This window comes from Phycomyces blakesleeanus (assembly GCF_001638985.1).
Source record: "Phycomyces blakesleeanus NRRL 1555(-) unplaced genomic scaffold PHYBLscaffold_12, whole genome shotgun sequence".
NCBI classification, from domain to species: Eukaryota; Fungi; Mucoromycota; class Mucoromycetes; order Mucorales; family Phycomycetaceae; genus Phycomyces; species Phycomyces blakesleeanus.
This window is the reverse complement of record NW_017265145.1, coordinates 483390-505696: the sequence shown is the minus strand read 5'-3', so window position 1 is coordinate 505696 and position 22307 is coordinate 483390. Positions and strand designations below refer to the sequence as shown.

Below are 22307 nucleotides of genomic sequence, written 5' to 3'. Positions count from 1 at the left end.
AGGCTTATTTGTAGCTGTACTTGGTGTGGGTGTAGAAGTAGAGGTTGATGATATAGTGTCTGTTTGTGGTGACGTTTTTTTTATCTGAGGGGATGAAGGAAGTTGTGCCTGGAGTGGATGAGGGGACAAATGAGAGTAGGATTGTTGTTGTTGTGCTTGCTGCTGTTGTGGTTGTGGTTGCGTTTGCGATTGTGGTTGTGGTTGTGGTTGTTGTTGTTGTTGTTGTTGTTGTTGTTGTTGTTGTTGTTGTTGTTGTTGTGGTTGTGGTTGTTGTTGTGGTTGTTGTTGTGGTTGCGGTTGTGGTTGCGGTTGTGGTTGCGGTTGCTGTTGTGGTTGCTGCTGGTGCTGGTGCTGTTGTTGTTGCGGTTGCGGTTGCGGTTGCGGTTGCGGTTGCGGCTGCGGTTGCGGTTGCGGCTGCGTTTGCGACTGAAGCATCTGTGGGTAGCGGGGGTGTTTATAAGGACGCTGTTGATCATCATACACTTCGTACCGGTCAAGTTGACTTTTGCGTTTCTGCATTTCACGGGAACATTGATCGCAGATGGTGTATTTAAGCCCTCGTTCATTAGAATATTGGAATGGACGAACAGAATGACAGTTATCACAATATTGATTTTGTATTGATCCGGATGATGCTGATTGCATTCCACTACCATTGACCACCACTGTTGTCGCGACACTTCCTGCTGTTCCGTGAGAAGGACTAACACTATGAGTTGAAGCCGTCATGGGGGATGTACTCGTGACTGCCATGACCTGTTGGTAAGTTTGGGGGTTATGGATGGGCTGGCGAAGACCCTGAGTAGTGAGGTTGGTAGAGGGGATGGCTGGAAAACCAATTGGTTGGAATTCTCGCGATTGTCGATGAGACATGGATGAGATGAGTTGATGGAAGAAGAAGACAAAAAGAGACGATCTTTCCCACAGAATATTGCAAGGTCGACGATCACTAGAATTGGTAATCTAAGCTCACTGTCAAAGGGCTCCTTCTTGTCTCTACTGAGCAAAGGGGTGCTAGAGAAGGTTGGCAGGAAGGAGGATAAACGAGGACTGAAAAGAAAGCTGACCACGTGAAGGTAGCTGTTGACGTAAACAAATCGACGCAACCAATAAGCTGCTTCCATTGTTCACCCAGCTGCCGTTCCCCTCTCCTCTATCTCAGTTGCTGAATATTGTGCACATATGCCTTTCTGACCAGCAAGAAGGATAGAATTTCACAAATTTGTCAAGTATGGTCTATTTTAGCGCTCTTGTGGCGTATGTGTCTCATTAGATCAGATAGAAACAAATGGAGTAAAATTAAATGAAAGTAAACAGTACGACAAGAAGGATTTTTTTAAAATAAAATAATATGCAGTAGAGCTATTATCATGTCTATCACTTGTTCATACTATTGCCTTTGATCGATATCTCCAACATCTATACTCTCTAGTACCGGTAATATCTTTTCCCACGCATGTGCGCCCTAACCACAGGTAAATTGTTAGTTGTTGAAAATATACATATGTACATGTATGCGCATAATACTTCAACTTACTTTCTTAAAGAAGTCGATATGGCTATCTGCATATGCTGTCAGCCCCTGCTTGAGTTCCTTGTTTTTTGCCTTCTCAAATATATCTGATTCTTTCAATACTTGACTTGAGAAGCTATTAGAAATATCGTTTGCCCGAGCTACCTCTCCCTCCAACTAAAAATCAACTTAGTAAACACATAATTTATGGGTTCGAGCCTACCTCTTTGATTTTATGATCCAATTTCTCCAATTTCTCACGTCTTGCACGTTGAACATCAATGCCCCGGACTTCGTTAAGCTTTTCAGTAAAAAAATCAGTGATATTGAGGCTGGATCCACTTGAATACCGTGTTGGATACAGAGTCCTCTCACGCTCTTGTACTGCTTGTTGCAGGTATCCAGAGAGTGCCTCAAATTCAACCTGTTTCTGATCTCGTGCCCTTAATGCTGCCTAAAATTTTATAGTTGGGTGTTTCATTTACATGACTGTATTCAATCCAACAAAATCATACACATTTTGATGATAAACACTTACTTTTGCAGAATGGCAGTAGGCCAATAACTCATGAATTTCGTTCAAGAACAATACATCTTCTTGTGTCGCCTATGCACCCAGTTTACTATCAACTTATCAAATAGATATTTTGGCGGTATTAAAAAAATCTACTTGCCATGGTTTTTATCAACATTGAATATTCTCTGGTCGTATCAGAGAATTTCTGTAGCGGGGATGCAATCTCACTTTCCCTGACAGAAAAGCCCTGCATACTCTCTGCAAACCCAGCGTAATCATGTTGTAAATCTAAGGAGAAATTATGTAAAACTTTTACAAGATGTATTCTTTCTTAAAAAAATAGGGCTTACCATGTTGTCGTTTACTAATCCGAGTATACAATCTTTCGACAGTATCCAGGTTGTCCTGTATCTTGTCAAAATTATCTTTCATCTCTACAAATCTTTCATCAGGTTTCTTGACTTTTGTAAATGCAGTAAATAAGGAGCCTCCAATAGACTCTAGTACAGATGCGGCAGGAGATATTCTCCTGGACTGCATCCTCTTGTCATTTTGCTATATCACTAGTTAATAATATATACAGCCTGAATCATAACATTAATCCTCAAACCTTACAAAGTCGTTGGATTCTAAAAATATGCGCACAGACTGTGATAACTGGAGTTGCGGATGCTTTGATATTCGATCCATAAACCACTGAAGACTATCATCGTATTAGGAGTTGATCGAATAAAGTATTTGGATTACCTCCACTTTCTGCGTTCAATGAATTCTGTACTGAATCTATCGCCTTTGATATACTCTTTTTTTATAGCCCAGAGGTTAATATACTATTTTTATCGAATTTACTCGGTGAACTTACCCAACCTACGTCGATCTGGAAGAGGTGGTATAATACAGGCAGGGAATTCTAAAGTCAGGGCATTATGCAACCAGACAAAATCTTGGAATCTCCGCCAGACGGGACGAGATTGATGGGAGGAGAAAGTTCTTAAAGAAGTCTATAGTTGTTGGAAAGTTAATCAGATGTTTTATCACCCAAGTGCATTGACCCTCACCATGCAAGATACGAGATATGCGACATATGCACCCTGTGGACTATCCATATGCTTCTCAGTTTCTACAAGCCGAATCACCATAGGACTAGCCACTGTAGGTTCTGTGGTAGCCGTATCTCTGGGTAATGGTGGAAGGGATTCAGCAGTTTCAATCGAGGGGCTGGTAGGTATAGGTTTATCTTTGACAGTTTTGTATTGCTCTTTTGGTAGCTTTATGACATGTCATGATGAGCAAGTTCTGATAGCGGACTTTTTTTTTCTTTTACTTCTTTTGCGGTGTATCTTTTATCACGCACCTCTTGCTCATAGTTAGGGCTGTAGGCTGCACTATAAGCTGAGAGGGGATCATCGATATTCATTACCGGAGTAATGGCATCCGTTGTGGCATGCACATTCCATTCTACGTTTTCGTAGTCTTGATTCATGGCGTAATAAAGAAGTCAGTTGTTGCCAAGTAGGCTTCCTCATGCCAGCTTCAGTGACGTCATCTTGTCACGTGATATATATTGTCTGCTTGGAGTATGAATAAGCACAATTTTAAACGCAGTTGGTGTGGATAGACTAAAGGTTCAAAAAAGCCCAAAAAAAGAGCAAAAACTTAAGTCATATTATTAGGCAAGAGTTTTAATTAATTTTGCCCTTTTTTAATCGGTCTAATTGGCTAGTCTTCTTCCATTACCACTAGGATTGAGAAGAGAAGCATTTTTTTATGGAGACGATGTACCATATAATAAAAGGTTTTTACTTAAGAAAATAGACGGCACTATAAGCATATTTTTATCTGATATGTACTTGCACTGATTTTGAACTTTTTTTTTAAAAAAAAAGGTATGGACAGTCATAAATTAGTCTGATTGACTAAGTTCAGGATAAACTTGTGTTACCCTCTTTTGCTTTTTTTTTTGAACTTTTAGTCTGTCCACACCAAGTGAAACACATTTTTAAGTCGCACAATTTGAAAATGTAAGAAAGTGCGATTAGTATTTTTCAAGTTGTGTGCCTTGTATAGTGTGATTTACTGTAAGATTTAATCAAAATGAAATGAAGTTTCTAGATTTCTGTTAAAAGATTATTGAACTAAGAAAAAAGCAAAGAAAAAAATGCATTTAGAAAAGGTATATTTAACTAATGAAATAGAAAATATCAAAATTGAATTAATGTTCTTATTTAAGCAATTGAAGCTATATTAGTTTTCCAGTAGTTTAATTTAGAAATAGTGTAATAAATGCTCAATAATGAAAATAAAGTAAAAGACGTAAAAGATCCAACTAACAACCTGCTATAGAAGTTTGTATTTTGAATTCCATAATACAAAATACGTACCATAATAATTTGTTAAAGAAAAAAAATGAATATCTGCTTTAACTATTAACAAGATCAAGTGTAAAAAATAATGGTTGGTCATAGCTACTACAAAGAAAAGTGTCAAAAAGAAGAAGAAAAATCATGCTCTTGGCAAATACATAGTCTTAAGTAAACGCTAAAATTACTCGTACATATAAAACTTAGTAATTGACTGTAACTTTCCTAGTCTTAACTACATCATCTGAACACTATCCCATACTAGTTTTTGTGGCAAGACGAAATAATTTTACGGCTAGTAATCTACTTGTATAATCAAATAAATGTCAACTTTTGTCATTTAAATGCTTGTAGATGTCTTTTGAACTAGTGACTATGAGTTTAATTATACTCTTACATGTGGGTAATATCTTTTATTATTACTCACTAATTACAAACCTCTAAAATAGTACATATATAAGACATACAGTATCTTTATCAATTGCAACTTTTTTATTTATTTTTTGTATTCTTGTGTGTTCCTATCTATTGTGAAGCATGAAAAAGATCATCTTTTGTTCCTTTCAAGCCCGATCCCAAAACCCTTGATTTGTGCCACCCCAAGTAAATATAAAGCTGAGAAGAAAAAACTAATCAGTTACAAAAAAAGAAGTCTTTAGAAAACTATGCTTATATCTAAAAGCATATGATTCAGAGTCTTTCTCAGCTAATCAAAGCAGACGAGGATGTTTATATAAGAAAAAGTACAATACAAAATATAGCTCTTTAGTGAAGGTTATAACTGGTTTAAATTAAGTAAATAAAAAATATAGAGCTTCAAATCTCCTAGCTTATACCCTGGAGATATCTAGCGTGTTTACTTTTATTTTGCTTTAAAAACAAAACAAAAAAGTTTTCCTTGTATTTTTTTCTATCCATTGTGATTGTCACGCCTATACTCAATATGACCATAAATAATAAAATGATATAGAGCATTGGATACTAGAATTTAACAAGGGATGAAGTATGCTTTTGTTTTATTATGTAATTTCTCTTCTATCTATTAACAGTATTGAAGTTCCCAGGTATCTTCAATAAATGAGTTGCTTGTATGCACGTGAGCTTTTTTCTTTATTTTTACAATTCATCGGTAACAGCACCCTCGCTAGCGCTCTTGACAGTCATGACGTATCTTGCGAGAACACCTCTGGTATACTTTGGAGGAGCAGGCTTGAACTCAGCGCGACGCTTGGAAAGTTCTTCGTCAGAGACCTTAAGGTTCATCTCACGAGTCTCTGCGTTGATGGAAATAATATCACCGTCCTGGACCAAGCCAATAGGTCCACCCACCTGTGCCTCAGGGCATACATGGCCAATGATGAATCCCTGTAAACGCATGTACACCAAACATTAGAAACTAAACTAAACTTCTGGTAATTATGCCAAATAACTCACGTGAGATCCACCAGAGAAACGGCCATCTGTGATAAGGGCAACATCTTTACCAAGACCAGCACCCATAATGGCAGATGAGGGCTTGACTATAAGAAGATATATAAGAAACTTTTCAAATTCTTGGACTCATGCAACTTACGCATCTCTCTCATGCCAGGGCCGCCCTTGGGACCTTCGTTCTTAATGACAACTACAGTCTTCTCTCCCTTCTTAAGCTCGTTGTGCTCAAGAGATTTAATAAAGCCTTCTTCGCCATCGTAAACCTTGGCCTTTCCTTCGAAAAAGAGACCTTCTTTGCCAGTAATCTTGGCAACGGAGCCTTCAGGGGCGAGGTTACCGCGTAGGATCTGAAGATGACCGCTGGACTTGATGGGGTTTGAGAGGGGACGGATGATGTCCTGGCCCTGGGGAAGACCGGGAAGGGAGTGGAGGTTCTCCTCAAGAGACTTTCCGGTAACTGTCATAACATTTCCGTCGATCATCTTGTTTTCCATGAGGTACTTGAGAATAGCAGGGATGCCACCAATACCGTGCAAGTCTTCCATCACATACTTTCCACTGGGCTTCAAATCAGCCAAGAAGGGAGAACGGTCACTGGCAGACTGGAAGTCGTCAAGGCACAATTCAACACCAACACTGCGAGCAATGGCCATGAGATGGAGAACAACGTTTGTGGAGCCACCAAGGACCATGGTAAGTACCATGGCGTTCTCAATAGCAGCGCGAGTCATGATGTCTCTGGGCTTGATGTCTTTCTCCAACAAGGTACGGATAGCCACACCAGCATCGTGGCACTCCTTGATCTTACCAGGATAACTGGCGGGAATGGATGAACTGTAAGGAAGAGTCATACCCATGGCTTCTGCGGCAGAGGCCATTGTGTTTGCAGTGTACATTCCACCGCAAGCACCAGGACCGGGGCACGCATGGCGAATAATATCATAGCGTTTCTCTTCGTCAATCGAGCCAGCGACATACTCACCGTAGGCTTGGAAAGCTGACACAATATCGAGCTTATCTCCACCACAGCTCTTTCCGGGTTTGATGGTTCCACCGTACACCATCAAAGAAGGACGGTTGAAGCGACCCATGGCCATAAGACAGCCAGGCATGTTTTTATCGCAACCGGGAATGGAGATATTGGCATCGTACCACTGACCACCCATAACCTACACACGTACTTTCCGCTTTAGTACTATAATCGTCAATTGCATACAATACAACGTACTGTCTCGATACTGTCGGCAATGAGATCGCGGGACTGGAGAGAGTAGCTCATACCACGAGTGCCCATCGAAATACCATCACTGACACCAATGGTATTGAAACGGTATCCAATCAATCCTGCGTCCTGAACACCCTTCTTTACGTGTCCAGCCAAGTCCATCAGATGCATGTTACATGGGTTGCCTTCATACCAGCTGAGTTTATGCGTGAGTTTATAGCTGTTCAATACCCAATCGAACTAAACCAAACCAAATCATGACTCACATGCTAGAAATACCGACTTGAGCCTTGTTCATATCCTCGTCTGTCAAGCCAGTGGCATACACTGAAAAAAAAAATGCATAATATTAATAACTATTGACTCTCTGTATATTGTAATACTTACGCATTGCCTGGGACGCGCCCTGACTCTTTGGCTGTGTGATGGTTGCACTATATTTGTTAAGCTTGCGCTGCTCTGAATAATGTCTGACTCCGAGGGAAGCTGCTCCAACGCGAGGACTGTAATGAAATTGAGAGGCATAAGGAGAAAGATTGTCTTGTTGCAACACTTCACACGATACTTACAGGGCAGAGACAGCAAGAAGGTTTTGTCGAGCAAGGATTCTAGATGCCATTAAAAAAAGGGGGTAGAGAAATGTAAGAAGAGGAAGAGAGCGGGGAAGAAGTACGATAGGAAGATATAGAATGAAGAATGACACTTTCCGAGTCAAGCTTATAGTTCAATGCGAGTGGCCACAGTGCCTCTGACTTGGTTTAGGGTGTGCTTGTGATTGGCTGATGATAACAGGCTTCAATCTCGATTTTGTTCCTGTTAGTTCAATCAATCGGCAATTGAATGTGTGTTTTAGCCAGTCACAAAAGTGACGCTGCTTAGCCATCGAGATAGCCAATCATCAATGACTAGGATGTGCTGCGTGCATGGCATCGTCAAATTGACCAAAAAAGGATGAGATATATTTAGATACGTTTTGAATGCTCAGACTATAGGATGCACTGTTACACACGCACAAATAAAGAGAGAGAGAGAGAGAAAGAAAGAGAGAGAAAGAGAGAAAACCTTTTCTGTTTAAGCTGGTGACTTTCTTGGCCTGATGTGAAGACTGTTTAAATTGATTATGAGTTGTGAGGTCTAATCTGCTTAAAAGTAGAATGTGGCTCTAGTTTCAATTGACTAATAAAGGTGTTTTTATGAGCTGGCTATCATCTGCTGATGGCCGCTTCTTAAAAGGTCATCCAACGCCATGTTTCTCACAGGCATATTCTATCATCCAATCCATTGTGGCGCTTCATATCCCAAAATAAATCCTTCTTTGCCAAGACCGAGCGATTTTCCCCCTTATTTCCCGTTCAATAATAATTTCAATCCCCTTCCTTCTCTTCTTATTCTTCTCTTGGCATTTCACTTTCACAACACAATGAACACTCCCATGGACTCTGATAAAGAAATCATCGTCTGTCGCTGGTCCGAGTGCGACAAAACCTTTAGCGATCCAGAACAGCTCTATAACCATTTGACAAACGATCATGTTGGCCGAAAATCTACTGGAAATCTCTGTCTGACATGTCATTGGTTCAAGTGCGATGTTTCGGTAGTCAAACGAGATCACATTACTAGCCATCTTCGTGTACATGTTCCTCTCAAACCACACTTTTGCAATGTAAATATAATTCATATCAATCATTATCGTTACTTACTCGATTCATACCATAGTATTGTAGCAAATCATTCAAACGTCCGCAGGATCTAAAGAAGCATGAAAAGATCCATAACGAAGAACACATCAGCGTCATACACACCTATCCGCAATCCTCTCACCTTCACCCCATGACACCACCAAGACAGATAGATATGCCTGCATACGAGCCCCAGCGAGTACCTATCTCTCCTCCGCAAAGTACCTATTCTGAAAGTAAATCGAACGGCTTTTACTCGCCCACTCAACCAGCCCACGACCTTTCTTCAGATAGTTGGGCCATGCCTTCCACCTCCCCATCAACCGACATGTCTGACACATTCCATGACAATGTTCCTATCGTACCTTCCCAGCAACATTTGACCCATTACGCCCAACCTCCATGCTATAACTCTCCTGAAGACGTCTTCAATCTCATTTTCCCCACCGACACAAACTCCAAACCAGAATATAACACAGGTACGATAAGAAGAGAAACGATTTAAGCTTTGAATTTATGTATTTATTTGTTTATGTATTTATTATTTTGTATGAAAAAGATGTCGCAGATCGTTTGGATTATCTTCAGAGGTTACTTGACAATGGATCCGTAAATCCCTCCAACTTTAACATCAACACCGATCAACAGCTGGCAGATTTAAATGCCTGGCTCTCCCAACTATCTGACAGTATCCATATTGACACCAACCAACCCTATGATATCCCTTTCACCCCCTATCCTGCCCCATCACTCGAGACCTCCTACCCCAGTAGCTATCCCACTTACCAACCCGTAGATACCAATTTCTTCTCTCCTTCAGATCAAGACATGTATGTCCGTTCTTACCCTGACCCAACTCCTCCGATGATGAACATGTCTTGTACCTTCAACACACAATCCAATCCTCCTTCTATGGATCCAATCAACCCTCATTCATATGCAACCAGTCCATCATTAGACATGACCAACGGAATGATGATGGATTCCATGCCCATAAACAATATGATAGGTCACTGTTCTGCCTTTACGGTCATGGCCGAGATGGCCCCATGTACCTTCCAACCCGAATTAATGACTTCTCTCCGATACACAAATTCAAATGAAAAGTCCACTCCAACCACTCCAAAAGATACAAAGGCTAAGGTACCCAAGACCAAAGTTGAAGAGAAGAAGGATGAGGTAGAAAAGGTAGAAGAAACTGTGGAGAAGCTTCCCAAGCCAAGACTTAGTGAGGATGTTGCGGACTTGTTGGCTAGCGATATGTCACGCCTTTCTATCAAAAAGGTTGAAGAGCCTACGGAAAGACCACTTTATCCAAAGACAGGTCCACAAGATGTAGCTGAGCGTCATAAGCAATTACTTCAGAAAGTCAGCCGTATGATCAATGAAAGCTACAAAAAAACCAACCATACAAGCTATCCAGCCGCTACAGTTCAGGTCTAACGGATATTTCAATAGTCATATTTACACACACACGCGCGCATATATATATATATATAAACCAACTCCTTTATATACATATATCTATATCTATAAAGAAGAGTTCACTCTATATAACAAAGCTTTTTTCTTCTTTTTTTTTTTTAAAAAAAAATAATGAAATGAATCAATTGAAACAATAAATGAATAAATGAATATATATATATATATATTTCAAAAAAAAAGTAGGGCTATTTTTTATATATATGATTTGATAGATAGATAGATAGGTAGATAGACAGATAGATAACTAAGGCTTTGTATTGATGATTTATGCCCAAGGTGAGCAAATGGGTGATGTTTTAACCAAAATGACTGTTACGTCTTTATTATCTACTTTGTGTGATTAATTTGGATAGCTACTTATTGTATTTTTTGTGGGTGTTTATTGGTATGAGAAATATGATTCTTTTGTTCGATTGATTATATGGATAAAATCCACGGATTTTAGGGGCCAATGGTTACAAACCTATCCAGTAATATGTATAAATATGTATTTCTGGATACATACTTGGTTTGACAATTGTCTAGCCATACAAATCGTACCCATTGTTATGGTGTCAAGTCTGGATCCGTTGTCCCCTGCTACTACTATTATCATTACATATTTGTATCATTCGATTTTATCTATTGTGTTTTCTTTAATTATAGACCTATTAATATATATATATATTTTACAAATAATTAGTAAGAATATAGTGCACTTTAATTATCATATTAAACTTTATGATTCCCTACTTCATATGTATGTATGTATATATGTGTGTGTAGCTACAGAATATTCAATGAGACCAAAGATACTTTACCATTTGCCACAAACTGTCTGTGGTTGATTGGTTGTATGCAGATGTAGTTTTCTGAAATACAGAAAAAGGCCATTCATAGACCTTTTACTAGTAAGTCAAGTTAAGATTCAGGAATCTACTTTTTTTTAGAAAAAAAAAGATTGGTCAATCTATTACATAAAGACATGAAATACTCTCTATTATTGGGATTGACAAGAGTAGGAGGAGAGGGAGCTTAAGGTTTAGCAAGTTCCTATGGTTAGGGCTGGTGTAGACCAGACACATACTTGCCTTATCGTCTTCTTTTTGGAAATCATTAATGTGTTGGATAAATAATATAACTTAAATGAAGGGATAATAAAATTGATTATTATGCCAATATACACTCAAGGGTTCAATTTATAAACTATGTGGCTAGTTCTAATTGCATTTTTTTTTGCAATATAGACAATGGACTCCTGTGCAATTCTGCTATAGCTTCTCGAGACCTGATTATACAGGGCTGTATGCTTTATCGAATTATTTTAAGAAATGATACAAATCTTATTTCTTTTAAGTAATGACCAATTTTTTGTGTTAACAAAGAAATGAAAAAATGACATTATGATTATGATCATTAAACTCTTATGCTAACTGTATCTACAGTGTACACAATCAAATAGAAATAAATAAAGGGTTTTTTTTTCAAAAATAAAATTCATATTATTTTAAATACGATCTACAACTGCCAAAGTCTACTGCTCCCCAAGAAGTGTTGACTTTATTGACTGTGTGTTAGCCTATACATCTTTTAAAAAAAAGATACGTCATTGTTTCTGTAATATAATTAAATTTTGTCTCTTGAGCACTTGACTGTAAATGGTGTTTTATTTTATTTTAATTAATTTTGCCTTGAGGTTAATGAGTGCATATATAAATCATATTTGCTCAAAGGAAATACTATTTTTCACATAAAGAGACTTGCATATATTGCACACTATGTTTACTCGTTCCAGTGGACTGGTGGTTACTTTGGAAATAGAGCACTGTAAACATAGTGTAAATGTGACAACCATAGACAAGCCCATAGTAAGTATTGAACCAAGTCATAGAGAGTATAAGAAAGACTGGACATACCCGAGTGAGGGTCTTTACCATGTTTGAATTTGTATCTATGTATCTATATATTTATTTATTTATTTATATTATATACTTACTTGGTGGTAAATACCTAGTAATATTTTTGGAACATTTGTGAGTAGTCAGCCAAAAATGTATTCTTTTCAATTGTGTAAGTCAAAATAAAATAATAAATAAAAAAGTAATACAAAGTTAATCACTCAAAATTGTACTTTTCCTTAACTTGTGAATAAAAATTAAGAAGCTCGTATATATAAAAATAATAATAATAATAATAATAGCAATAATAAAACCAGAGGTTATTTCCAACTTGTGTCAACTTTGGTGTGTCAGCCATTTATACCCTAATTTAGAATATTGCTCTTTTCCAAGATAAAATTCAAACCTTGCATAAAAAGGTGAGAATTCTCAACAGCCCTGAGCTTCCAAACCACACCTTTCTCTCTCTCTCTCTCTCTCTCTCTTTGCCTCTACTTTATTTTGTATATTTTTCAACAAAAGTCTTTCTCTCTCTCTTTCTTTCTTTCTTCTTTTATTGTTCTTTACCTATCTATTACTGTTTATCTATTTCTTGTTCAAATATGAGCTCTGGTAAGTCAATTCTACTACTCAATACTCAATACTCGACATTCAACATTTGATACTCGATATTTGTTTTAGCTGCGCTTATTCCTGTGGCTGCCGGAATGGGTAGTGTTTTTGGAAGCATGTATCTCGATGCACGATTATTGCTAGGAAAGGATTTGGTCCAAATTAGGGCCGGGGGGTTGTCTAATATTCAGTATGTCCAGCTTGTATTATGTTTATTTCTTTGTTGTATTAATGTTCTTTATCGTTCTCTATTTTAATGTATTGCATTGCATTGCAGTCACGCTCTGTGGACGTACCGAGACAGATTGCACTATTATTATCGATTTAAGGATCAAGCAAAAGCTCATCCTAACCGCGTGTTTTTGTACTTTGAAGGCAAGGAATACACCTTGCGTCAATTAGAAAAAGGTACGTTACTAAAAAACAAAACAAAACAAAACAAAAAACCGCCATTTGTGTCGGATTATAGACCGCTTTCTGAAACATTGTCTGACTCTTTATCAATAGCATCTAATAGGATGGTAAGCTACAGCCAATACCAAAGAAGATTAATAAGAAGAAACCAGGATTTTTTTTAAAAGAAAGATCAAATAACAAGATCTAGACATTTAATACATCTTTGTGTTTATTGGATGTGTAGGCACACTGGCTCCTGTCGTTAAACATACATAAAGATGGTAGGACAATGAAGATCGGAGACATTGAACTGGTTGGTTAATTAATTATCCTACCTCCCCTTTTATTTTATTTTTTTATGTTATATTATATTTCGCTTCCCCAGATGTCGTTTGTATGATGCATCAAAACCACCCAACTTTCTATATTGTCTTGCTAGCAATCAGCAAAATCGGTGCCATTCCAGCTCTAATCAATACCAACCTTTCCGGAGACTCACTTGCCCACTGTGTAACGGTTGCAAAGGCAAGTATGCTCATATTTGATCCTGTGTACGAAACCCAGGTAGAATCGATCAGTGCGAAATTGAGTGAGCAGAATATCCGATTATATGCCTATGGTGAATCAACTGAAACCGGAGAGATCCCGGACCTACATATTGCTTCGGCTGTTACCCCAATGGTCCTCGAATCGTTTAGTGAAAGAGACACTAGTGAAAGCTATCTAAAGGGAATCAATCTTCAAGATCCTGCTTATTTAATTTACACCAGGTAAGTAAAAAAAATGGAGTCTCTTGTGAAATACCCATGTTGCACAATATTTCTAATAAGCTGCATTTTTATTTTAATAAAAAAAACCCAATTTTAGTGGAACAACAGGCCTACCAAAGGTAATATATTGTGGTAATCATGAGAATAACAACAAAACTGTGGGGAATAGACTGGGTGTTATTAGCCTATCAATGGAAACTAACCAAGGGGGTTTTTTCTACTAATTTGTTTATTTATTCTTTACTATTATTATTATTATCATTATTATTCTAGGCGGCAATCAGTCAACATGCTAGAATCTGTTGTAAGGCATTAGACGCTAAATAATATACCAACCGACCAACACACCCCTTTGCGTGTGCGTGCGTTTTCTGTCTGCTGACACAATGCATATTATCTTAGATGGCATGTCAATGTATTCCAAGACTGCCGGTATCAAAGAAAATCAGAGAGTTTACTGTGTCCTGCCGCTTTATCACAGTTCAGGCTGTAAATATTATTATTACTATTATTCTTAGAGTACATTTCTTCTCATTAATTCTTGCTCTTATAGTAATCGTTGCCTCCTCGGTCACTCTATTTGCCGGTGGGTCGATTGTCTTGGGTAGAAAGTTCTCGGCAAGTCGTTTCTGGAACGATTGCGTGGATTACAAAGTCGACGTCTTTTCAGTAAGCAGATTTGAAATTGAATGAAACAAAAAAAACCAACCACAAAAGCTGTAGTATATCGGAGAGTTCTGTAGATATCTATTAAGTCAACCACCTCACCCCCTCGAAAGAAAGCATCACGTTCAACTCGTGTATGGTAATGGAATGCGTCCTGACATTTGGAATAAGTTTAGGGATAGGTAACTAAAGTACACACACACATATATATATATATATATACCAGTGATAGGCTATACTAACCATCTACATGTGATACTCTAGATTCAACATACCAAAGATTTGTGAATTCTACGCTGCTACAGAAGGTAAATGCACATCTTGTGAAACGATTAGTAATGTGGCTATTTTATAACCTTTTAATCCCCACAAATTATCATTATCATCATCATTATTATCATCATTATTATCATCAATGGTTTCACTAGCTCCCACGAGTATGTTCAATGTCAACTCAAATGATTTTGGTGCTGGTGCAGTCGGTTTTCGTGGTCGACTTATGCGCTCATTCCGTCGGGAGCTCAAGATAATCAAGATTGACCCTATTACAGAAGATCCTTTACGAGGCAAAGATGGATTCTGTATTCAAGTAAGCTTTCTTGAATACCAAGCATGTCTGTGTTATAATAGCTAACTTTTTTTTTCTAAAAAAAAAGTGCCCGTATGGCGAACAAGGCGAACTTTTGGTAATGATTGACGAAGCTAGTCCAGTACAGTTTAGTGGATACTATAAGAACAACGAGGCCACAACCAAGAAGGTTCTTACTGATGTGTTTGTAAAAGGCGATGCGTAAGTTGACTGTAGAATATTCAAACTCTCTACCAGAATCAAAACAACAGCAATGACATATCTATACATATATACTAATATAAGCTTCGTTTTTTTTTGCTTTTTTAGATATTTTCGCAGTGGTGATCTTTTACATGTTGATGCGGATGGGTTCTTCTTCTTTGGCGATCGCGTAGGAGACACCTTTCGCTGGAAGTCTGAGAACGTTGCCACTACTGAAGTGGCTCAGGCTGTGAGTACCTTTCCTGGTATTACGGAAGCCAACATATATGGCGCCCTAGTACCCAATCACGATGGCCGTGCTGGCATGGCTGCCATAGTTATCGGTCAAGAGGGCATAGATTTCAAAGCATTTTATCAACATTTGAGCAAGAAGCTTCCACGTTATGCCATACCAGTTTTTATCCGCTTTGTGCCATCTATGGAAATGACAGGAACATTTAAGCAACAAAAAGTGGAGTATAGAAATCAAGGAATAGATCTTGCCAAGATTCCCGAAGAAGGTTCAATCTACTGGCTCCAAAAAGACACATATGTGCCTTTTACCAAAGAGGATCTCAACAAGCTTGAAGCTGGAAAGTCTAAGCTTTGAATAAAATAATCTTACGTACATACATATATACATTTATATATATATATATGATATATCTTATTTATTTATTTATTTATTTATAAAGATAAACATAATATGCGCATGTGCGTGCGTGTGTGTTTGTGTTGTTTCTTGTATATTAATTAGTGTGTTAACTTTTGAATAACACATCAAAGACTAAACAAGGCAGATACTACGAGTTAATATATAAGAAACACCGAGTCTGCTCAATTAATATTAAACATGGCCCATAACTACTGAGAAGCGAATGGTCCCTCCAGAGGTATTTGCAGCTGCTGTACTTTGTGTGCCTGCAAAAGGTTTTGCAATTCCTCCTGCAAATGTCCTGAATTCATGCCCATTGCCGGCATAGGACATTAATCCAGGTGAACGAAGGGTAGACAGGAGAGGGGGTGGGGTATTAGGTACAATTGAATTTGCGTGATCTCCAGTAGTAGGGGCTTCTGGAGCTGGAGCTGGAGTCGGGGCTGGAGCCGGGGCTGGAGCCGGGGCTGATGTTGTATTTGGGTCTGGTGGGTTAGTTAAAGCTGCTTCATCTGCACAAAGGTTTGTGCTTTTCCAGCCCTACAAAACAATATAACAATAATAAAAGCAAGAATATTAGTGGTAGTGGTAGTAATAGTAATAGTAATAGTAATAGTAATAGTAATAGTAATAGTAATAGTAATAGTAATAGTAATAGTAATAGTAATAGTAATAATGCTCATGAGTCTGTATGTTTATGTATATTTTTTTTGATAGCTTACCCAACTTTGGAGAACAGTAAAGTCATCTGGACTACTTTGGAAAAGAGTAAGAGCGTGCTTTGGTCCTCGTCCTGGGCAGAATATCTTGAACCATGATCTCACTATCCTGCGCTTATCTGCAAAGCGTGAAAAGGACGACAAATCAGGTGTACATCGTCTAGTACATTGAGTTGTGTGTGTTTGAGTGGTCGTTGAGGAATCAGAAGGCCCTGCAGTACTTTCGTTGTAATGATTGCACGTTCCAAATGGTACCGACTGGCGGTGGAGATAAACGCCTAGTTGAAGAATACCCCTTTTCAGTGATTTGGTCTTTTGGATGTACATATTCCAATTGGATCTAACGAAAGCAGCATTAATGAAAGACGAAATGCACGCCGTACTAGTGTTTTCTCACCCTGCATAAAATACTGTTTTGGAGTATACCCGAACATCGTGCTTCAGTGGTCCAACGTCCGAGAATTCAACACTGAATCGAAAGGGTGGGTATAACGAGTACTGATTTTTTGTAGGTTCGATTTTCTCGGAACGCTCTGATGTTGTAGTTCGCTTAGTCTTTGGGGTGCTTGACATAGCCAAGGAGAGTGCAGATTCACCGGTGTAGGTAGTGGTGTCATCTGTTGGGATAATATATGACGGTTTGTTTGGCTTATCGCTTGGTTCTGGCGTTATCATCCCAAGCTCAGTGTCCCATTCGGTAGCTCCTTCAATTTTGGCTCTCAGTTGGATCTGCTGCCACAGCGCATCCTGGAGAATTTCTGGAGGAACGAGTGGCTCGGATGTAAAAGGATGAATATCGTTTCGAATACTCTCTAGTTGTTCAAACGTCATGTGCATGTAGTGTATCGAGGTTTGGATGATCTGTGCATACATAGCCATGTCTTCCTGGTAAAGCTTATCTTCGTACTCTTCATATGCATCCTTTACTGGTTCAAATCCTTCCTCGATATCAGCCGACAAAAGATCGAACCCGGAACATGTGTGTACACCTTCTTCAATACTCTCAGTAGAGCCTACTTCATTCTCTTTTTTCTGTGTTTCTTTCTGCTTCTGCTTCTGTTTCTGCTTCTGCTTTACTTCTTCTTCTTCGTCTTCTTCGTCGTCGTCGTCATCTTCTTCTTCTTCGTCATCTGTTCCTTCGTGTTTTGTACTCTGAGTGCTATCAGTCCCCATGAATAGCTTGTGACGCACCTCAAGTACTTGATAAGCAAATTTGTATCGATCATATTCACTACATCCCCAATATGTATATTTAAAGATTTGGCAATCATCCAAAGATAAAGCAGAAGCCAAGAATAGTAGATATATCAGTGTATATTAGTGTATGTTAGCGAATGTGTATATTTACCTTGGTACCCAGAATGCATCGCTTTCAACAATACGCTTAAGCCAGTTGACAGGTAGTTCAGCAATGCATTCACGGCTCATGGAGTATGCTTCTCGGCACAGGAAAGTAAATATGGCGTCACAAATTCTTTCGCTGCCTTGAACAGCATTCTTGTCTGCGAATATGAGATATTCGACAACATTTTGGGTGTTTAGAGTTTTGAGAATAAATTCTACTGCAGATTCACACATTTGATCGAGCTGAAAGAAAGAACAGGTGGCTAGAATCTGACGGACGTTTTCCTGGGTGATATTCGGCTCGTACAATTTTCCGTAAAGTTGAGTTAAAACGAAATAGAAAGATTCGGATGTAATGAATGGATTATTTTCAAAGCAAAGAGTGACATTGTCTGAGGAGGCTTCACAGAAACCTCCCTGGAGTAAGACACTAAAGTAGGGGTTTTGGTCAAGAATGAGCCGATGAAGAGAGTAAACCTTATCCCAAGCTGGGACATGGACCTGAATGTCACTTCCGATGCCATCCATCAATCCCCGAGTCAGAATATGCCGACACAATAAGAGTGAGTGCAATCTCCAGTCGTACTTGAGACCCATTCCAGGTACTGAATTGCCGTTTATTGAACTGTCAAACAATGAGGATGGGTTGATGCCGTCATTGGATGGATTTTGTGGCCAAGGGTAATCTGTTACTTTTGAAGTACGTATACGATTGACTGAAGGGCGGGTTCCAAGACCATCTCTTGGTTGATTGAGATTTTGCCAGAAGCGGGATGAACTATCGAGTGAACGAAATAAGCGATCACCTTCCTCAGCCTCCATGGGGTATGTGGGTCTAGAAGAACGTTGTGATTCTCTTAAACGAGGCATTGCAATATACAAGATAAAATCAGAATTTAAAGGGGGTGAAGAAAGGGTTGTAGTAACAATTATTGTTATTGTTATTATTTTATTCTTTTTTCTTTTTTCTTTTTGATAATATATATATGGAAATGTAGAAATATATACATATAAAAAATGTACGACAAAAACTAGTGGCTTCCTTTTTATGCTTATATATAATATATATATATATATCTTTATACTTACATAGTGAATAAAGAGGCCAGTTCTTCTTTAACCAGCACAAATAAGAAGAGGTCCAATTCCTCGTTAAATCTCGCTAGACAACAGTAAGTAATAGAAAACCTTTTTCTAGTAAAGAAGAAGACGAAGAAGACGAAGAAGACGAAGAAGATGAAGATGAAAGTAATAACCATCGTATTAGTAAAGATGTTTTCCATTCATTTGATTTTTGACATTTTGACTTTGAAAGATTTATGATTAAGTTGTGAAAATCACAAGAAAATTGTAATTTTCTCTCTCTCTTTTGAGTGTATGTGTTATGTTCATTTATTCTTATTCTTATTTATTTGCTTATTTTTTTAAATATACCTATTTCTCATTTTACTATGATTGCTTTAAATATAAAAATACACTAAAAGGTATAATCAAATGTATTGTCATTAAATAATAGCCGAAATAATATAGATTTTAATATATATATATATATTTTAAAAAAAAAAAGGTAACTGGACCAAGACAACCACAAACTTGGTTTTTCCACCATAGTAATTTTAACTTATTTGTGTGCATGCATGTATGCATATATTTAAAAACCCTTATATTTATCTATTTACCTTTATTCACCTTTGAGATTCTGGCAATAATATAAAGGGCACCACTAGTCGGTACCTTTGTAGATCGTATAAGCTAAGTATTAAGATATTTAAAAGGATCAAAAGAAAACAAAAGATTATTAAAAACAACCAAAACAAATAATATAAAATGTCATTTTAATCTTCAGAAATCTCCAGACTTGCTGAAACCCCCCTCTCCCCTCCTTTCTCTCTTTCCTTCTCCTTAAATACTTTAACTTTCTGTATGGAAATGTTTATGTATTGTAAGCCAAATTTTCCCATAATGTGCCTCATTTATCAAATAAATATATTAAGTATTCTTCGTTTATACATATATAGGAAATCAAAATGAGTTCAGAGCAGCACAGTAAATTGACCATAGAAATATCTAGGCTTCAATAATCTAAAAAAATATATATGATAAAATGAAAGCTTTTATATGAATGGTCTTTATAACCGAAAGACTATATTTATTATTTATTTTATGTACAATCTGAATTTATCCAAGGTCACATTCAGCTGTACTCTCAGTTCCTCTAGTCTTTTTGCAGCCTCCTCACACGATGCTCTTTCTGATTCAGCCTTTTTTTCGATCGCTCTACATATTTCTTTTCTGTCTTTCTTTCAAGCAGTCCTGTACATTTGTTCCATTGATCTGATTGATGGATTCCCATCAAAACCAACAGCGTACTCTTTCCAGACATCTGTCACAGTGAAAATTGCTCTACTCATCTGGTAGTATTGTTGCTCGGATTATTTTGGCTGCTGTTTCTGTGTGTTAGCTGGTACTGTATTGGCTCGAGCAGAGGTAGTTGAGAAGGCTGTCGATGCGACTGAGTTGGAGGCAAAAAAAAAGTGCTGGTCGTAACAAAAAAAAATCGGCAATTTTGTTTTGAAATCTAAGGATATCAGATCTATTATCTGCTTCTGTTGATGATATTGGTAAGGTCGTGGCATCAGATCCAGCTTGCAAAGTTGAAGCTTGTTCAGATATTGGCGATTGCATTCTGTGATTGGAAATAAATGCCGCTTCTTCTTGTTCAATATATTCAAGTACCTCCATTTCAAAGTCTTTGTATAGATCCGTGCTAAAAATATCACAGGCCCAAAGATAATATTTTGGAAACATCTTCTTCAGAACAACAGACTCCTACAAAGAGAAATAAAAGAGAAATATGCTTTTACTATTATATACACACATTAACTACTTACCTGGAGGAACACTATACGCAAATGCGCAAGTAAGTCGATAAGGTTTGGTCTGACAATATCCTCTTGGATTTCTGCATCATTGTTGAACCTCTTCATCTAGTAATCTACGTCTTTAAATACTAACTGTTGAAGGGCGACCAAAGGTTTTACAGCTGTTCTGGGTAAAAAATAACCAGAGTCTTGTTGACCATTGAACCCAGCCAGTTTCTCCATTACTTCTACTGGGAAAATTGACACATAGCAACCGATATTTCGGTCTGTAGCCCATCGCCCAACATTTCTCTGTTGGTCTACAGAAATTCTCTCCTGGTCAACTATATTCAGGGTATTCTTTTTGTTGGCATAAACAACTTTTGACTCGTAGATTCCTACGTTTTTGAATGCTTCGATATACTTGTCCCGCTGTACTTTATAGAGAATAGCCTTGAAAGGATTCTTGCTTTTGAACAGCACTGTCTTGTACCAGGTCTCTCTCTTTTCAAAGTTCGGAAATGGTTCATTCTCAAAGTGAAAACGGAAAAACAGATCCATGATCAGTGCTCCAACTGAAGAGACCTCAACATCTCGATGTCTCACCGACCACCCGTACTCATTTTTTTCGTTTTGATCCGTTTTCCCACAGGATATATTGGCCACCAAAGCAATACACTATGTAAATCCTTGGTCTTTCACTTCCAGAGAGAAAATATCGGCAAACTCTATCCCAAGAGTAGGTTGGCTACTTAATAGCACCGCTTGGCATAGAAGAAAACATAGTCTATCTCTAGAGCCACGGAATTTATTTTTGCTTGTAAAAAAGAAGTTGCTCACTATTTTCAATTCTCTTTTGGAGAATCACTCTTCAAAGTACATTTTTCTGCGTTTGACTTTCTTTTTATCTTTACCCAAAGTATCCAGAAAATTCCGCGCTAATGGACCTCTAACTACACCGTTTGTGTTCAACCCAAGCGCGTTTTGTGTATTAGAAATGTCGGATATAGCTTTCACATATGCAAGAATCGACTCCCTTCCTAAGGCAACTGACGTGCCATCGTCATTCTTGCGATATCTGTTGCCGCGCTTGGGCACATATTCTGTTAAAAAAAGGCTACGTTTTTTGTCGGATACCGTATGCCCATCTTTAAAGTTTTGTTCTTTACACCAATCCTAGGTTTTAACTGATTAGCCCTGAGAATTTAAACAAATAGCTTTACATTTTCTTTAGCAGATGGTCTATACTTACTTTCTATTCTTCTTGCTTAGAGGAATATGCCTTGATTGTGTTTATAGACTTGCTGCTCGTACTTTGTGGTGTACCCATTTGGATACTGCAGTGCATAATATTATTTTTATTAAGTATTTGCTGAATTCATTCATTAGTTATAGAAGAAGAGCTGCTGCTTTGATTGTCCA

At 37.9% G+C, this 22307-nt stretch overlaps 7 protein-coding genes across 7 annotated transcripts; 4 read left to right on the top strand and 3 right to left on the bottom strand.

The window, feature by feature from the left end:
* Window positions 1-92: 92 nt before the first annotated feature.
* PHYBLDRAFT_169068 (hypothetical protein) lies at window positions 93-554 on the top strand (the record flags this gene model as incomplete). Its single annotated transcript, XM_018436000.1, has 1 exon — window positions 93-554. The coding sequence occupies one exon, from the start codon at window positions 93-95 to the stop codon at window positions 552-554; it is 462 nt and encodes a 153-aa protein (XP_018290850.1).
* An 836-nt stretch (window positions 555-1390) lies between these two features.
* On the bottom strand, window positions 1391-3169 carry PHYBLDRAFT_113478 (hypothetical protein; the record flags this gene model as incomplete). The annotated part of the gene is made up of 10 exons (XM_018428345.1): window positions 1391-1465; window positions 1538-1690; window positions 1737-1967; window positions 2052-2110; window positions 2184-2339; window positions 2381-2571; window positions 2641-2733; window positions 2778-2832; window positions 2893-3031; window positions 3089-3169. 10 exons carry the CDS (start codon window positions 3167-3169, stop codon window positions 1391-1393), a joined length of 1233 nt encoding a protein of 410 aa, XP_018290849.1.
* A 2210-nt stretch (window positions 3170-5379) lies between these two features.
* Window positions 5380-7703, bottom strand: PHYBLDRAFT_31138 (hypothetical protein). The gene is made up of 7 exons (XM_018439973.1): window positions 7619-7703; window positions 7437-7552; window positions 7316-7376; window positions 7053-7245; window positions 5964-6993; window positions 5825-5910; window positions 5380-5755 (listed from the first exon to the last, which is right to left on the bottom strand). The coding sequence occupies exons 1-7, from the start codon at window positions 7666-7668 to the stop codon at window positions 5507-5509; spliced, it is 1785 nt and encodes a 594-aa protein (XP_018290848.1). The 5' UTR covers window positions 7669-7703; the 3' UTR covers window positions 5380-5506.
* An 844-nt stretch (window positions 7704-8547) lies between these two features.
* PHYBLDRAFT_95078 (C2H2-type zinc finger transcription factor) lies at window positions 8548-8831 on the top strand (the record flags this gene model as incomplete). Its single annotated transcript, XM_018443878.1, has 2 exons — window positions 8548-8712; window positions 8766-8831. Coding segments are annotated over 2 exons (231 nt in total), but the record flags the coding sequence as incomplete, so codon positions are not given.
* Window positions 8832-9645: 814 nt separating this feature from the next.
* On the top strand, window positions 9646-10383 carry PHYBLDRAFT_158994 (hypothetical protein). The gene has a single exon (XM_018433896.1). The coding sequence runs from the start codon at window positions 9689-9691 to the stop codon at window positions 10169-10171; it is 483 nt and encodes a 160-aa protein (XP_018290846.1). The 5' UTR covers window positions 9646-9688; the 3' UTR covers window positions 10172-10383.
* A 2309-nt stretch (window positions 10384-12692) lies between these two features.
* PHYBLDRAFT_169064 (hypothetical protein) lies at window positions 12693-15916 on the top strand (the record flags this gene model as incomplete). Its single annotated transcript, XM_018435999.1, has 15 exons — window positions 12693-12702; window positions 12772-12892; window positions 12980-13110; window positions 13210-13223; window positions 13343-13415; window positions 13484-13868; window positions 13966-13987; window positions 14142-14172; window positions 14271-14357; window positions 14422-14537; window positions 14592-14716; window positions 14799-14842; window positions 14963-15123; window positions 15191-15324; window positions 15433-15916. 15 exons carry the CDS (start codon window positions 12693-12695, stop codon window positions 15914-15916), a joined length of 1938 nt encoding a protein of 645 aa, XP_018290845.1.
* A 5833-nt stretch (window positions 15917-21749) lies between these two features.
* PHYBLDRAFT_65275 (hypothetical protein) lies at window positions 21750-22233 on the bottom strand (the record flags this gene model as incomplete). Its single annotated transcript, XM_018441427.1, has 2 exons — window positions 21750-22048; window positions 22200-22233. The coding sequence occupies 2 exons, from the start codon at window positions 22231-22233 to the stop codon at window positions 21750-21752; spliced, it is 333 nt and encodes a 110-aa protein (XP_018290844.1).
* Between the last annotated feature and the right edge of the window lie 74 nt (window positions 22234-22307).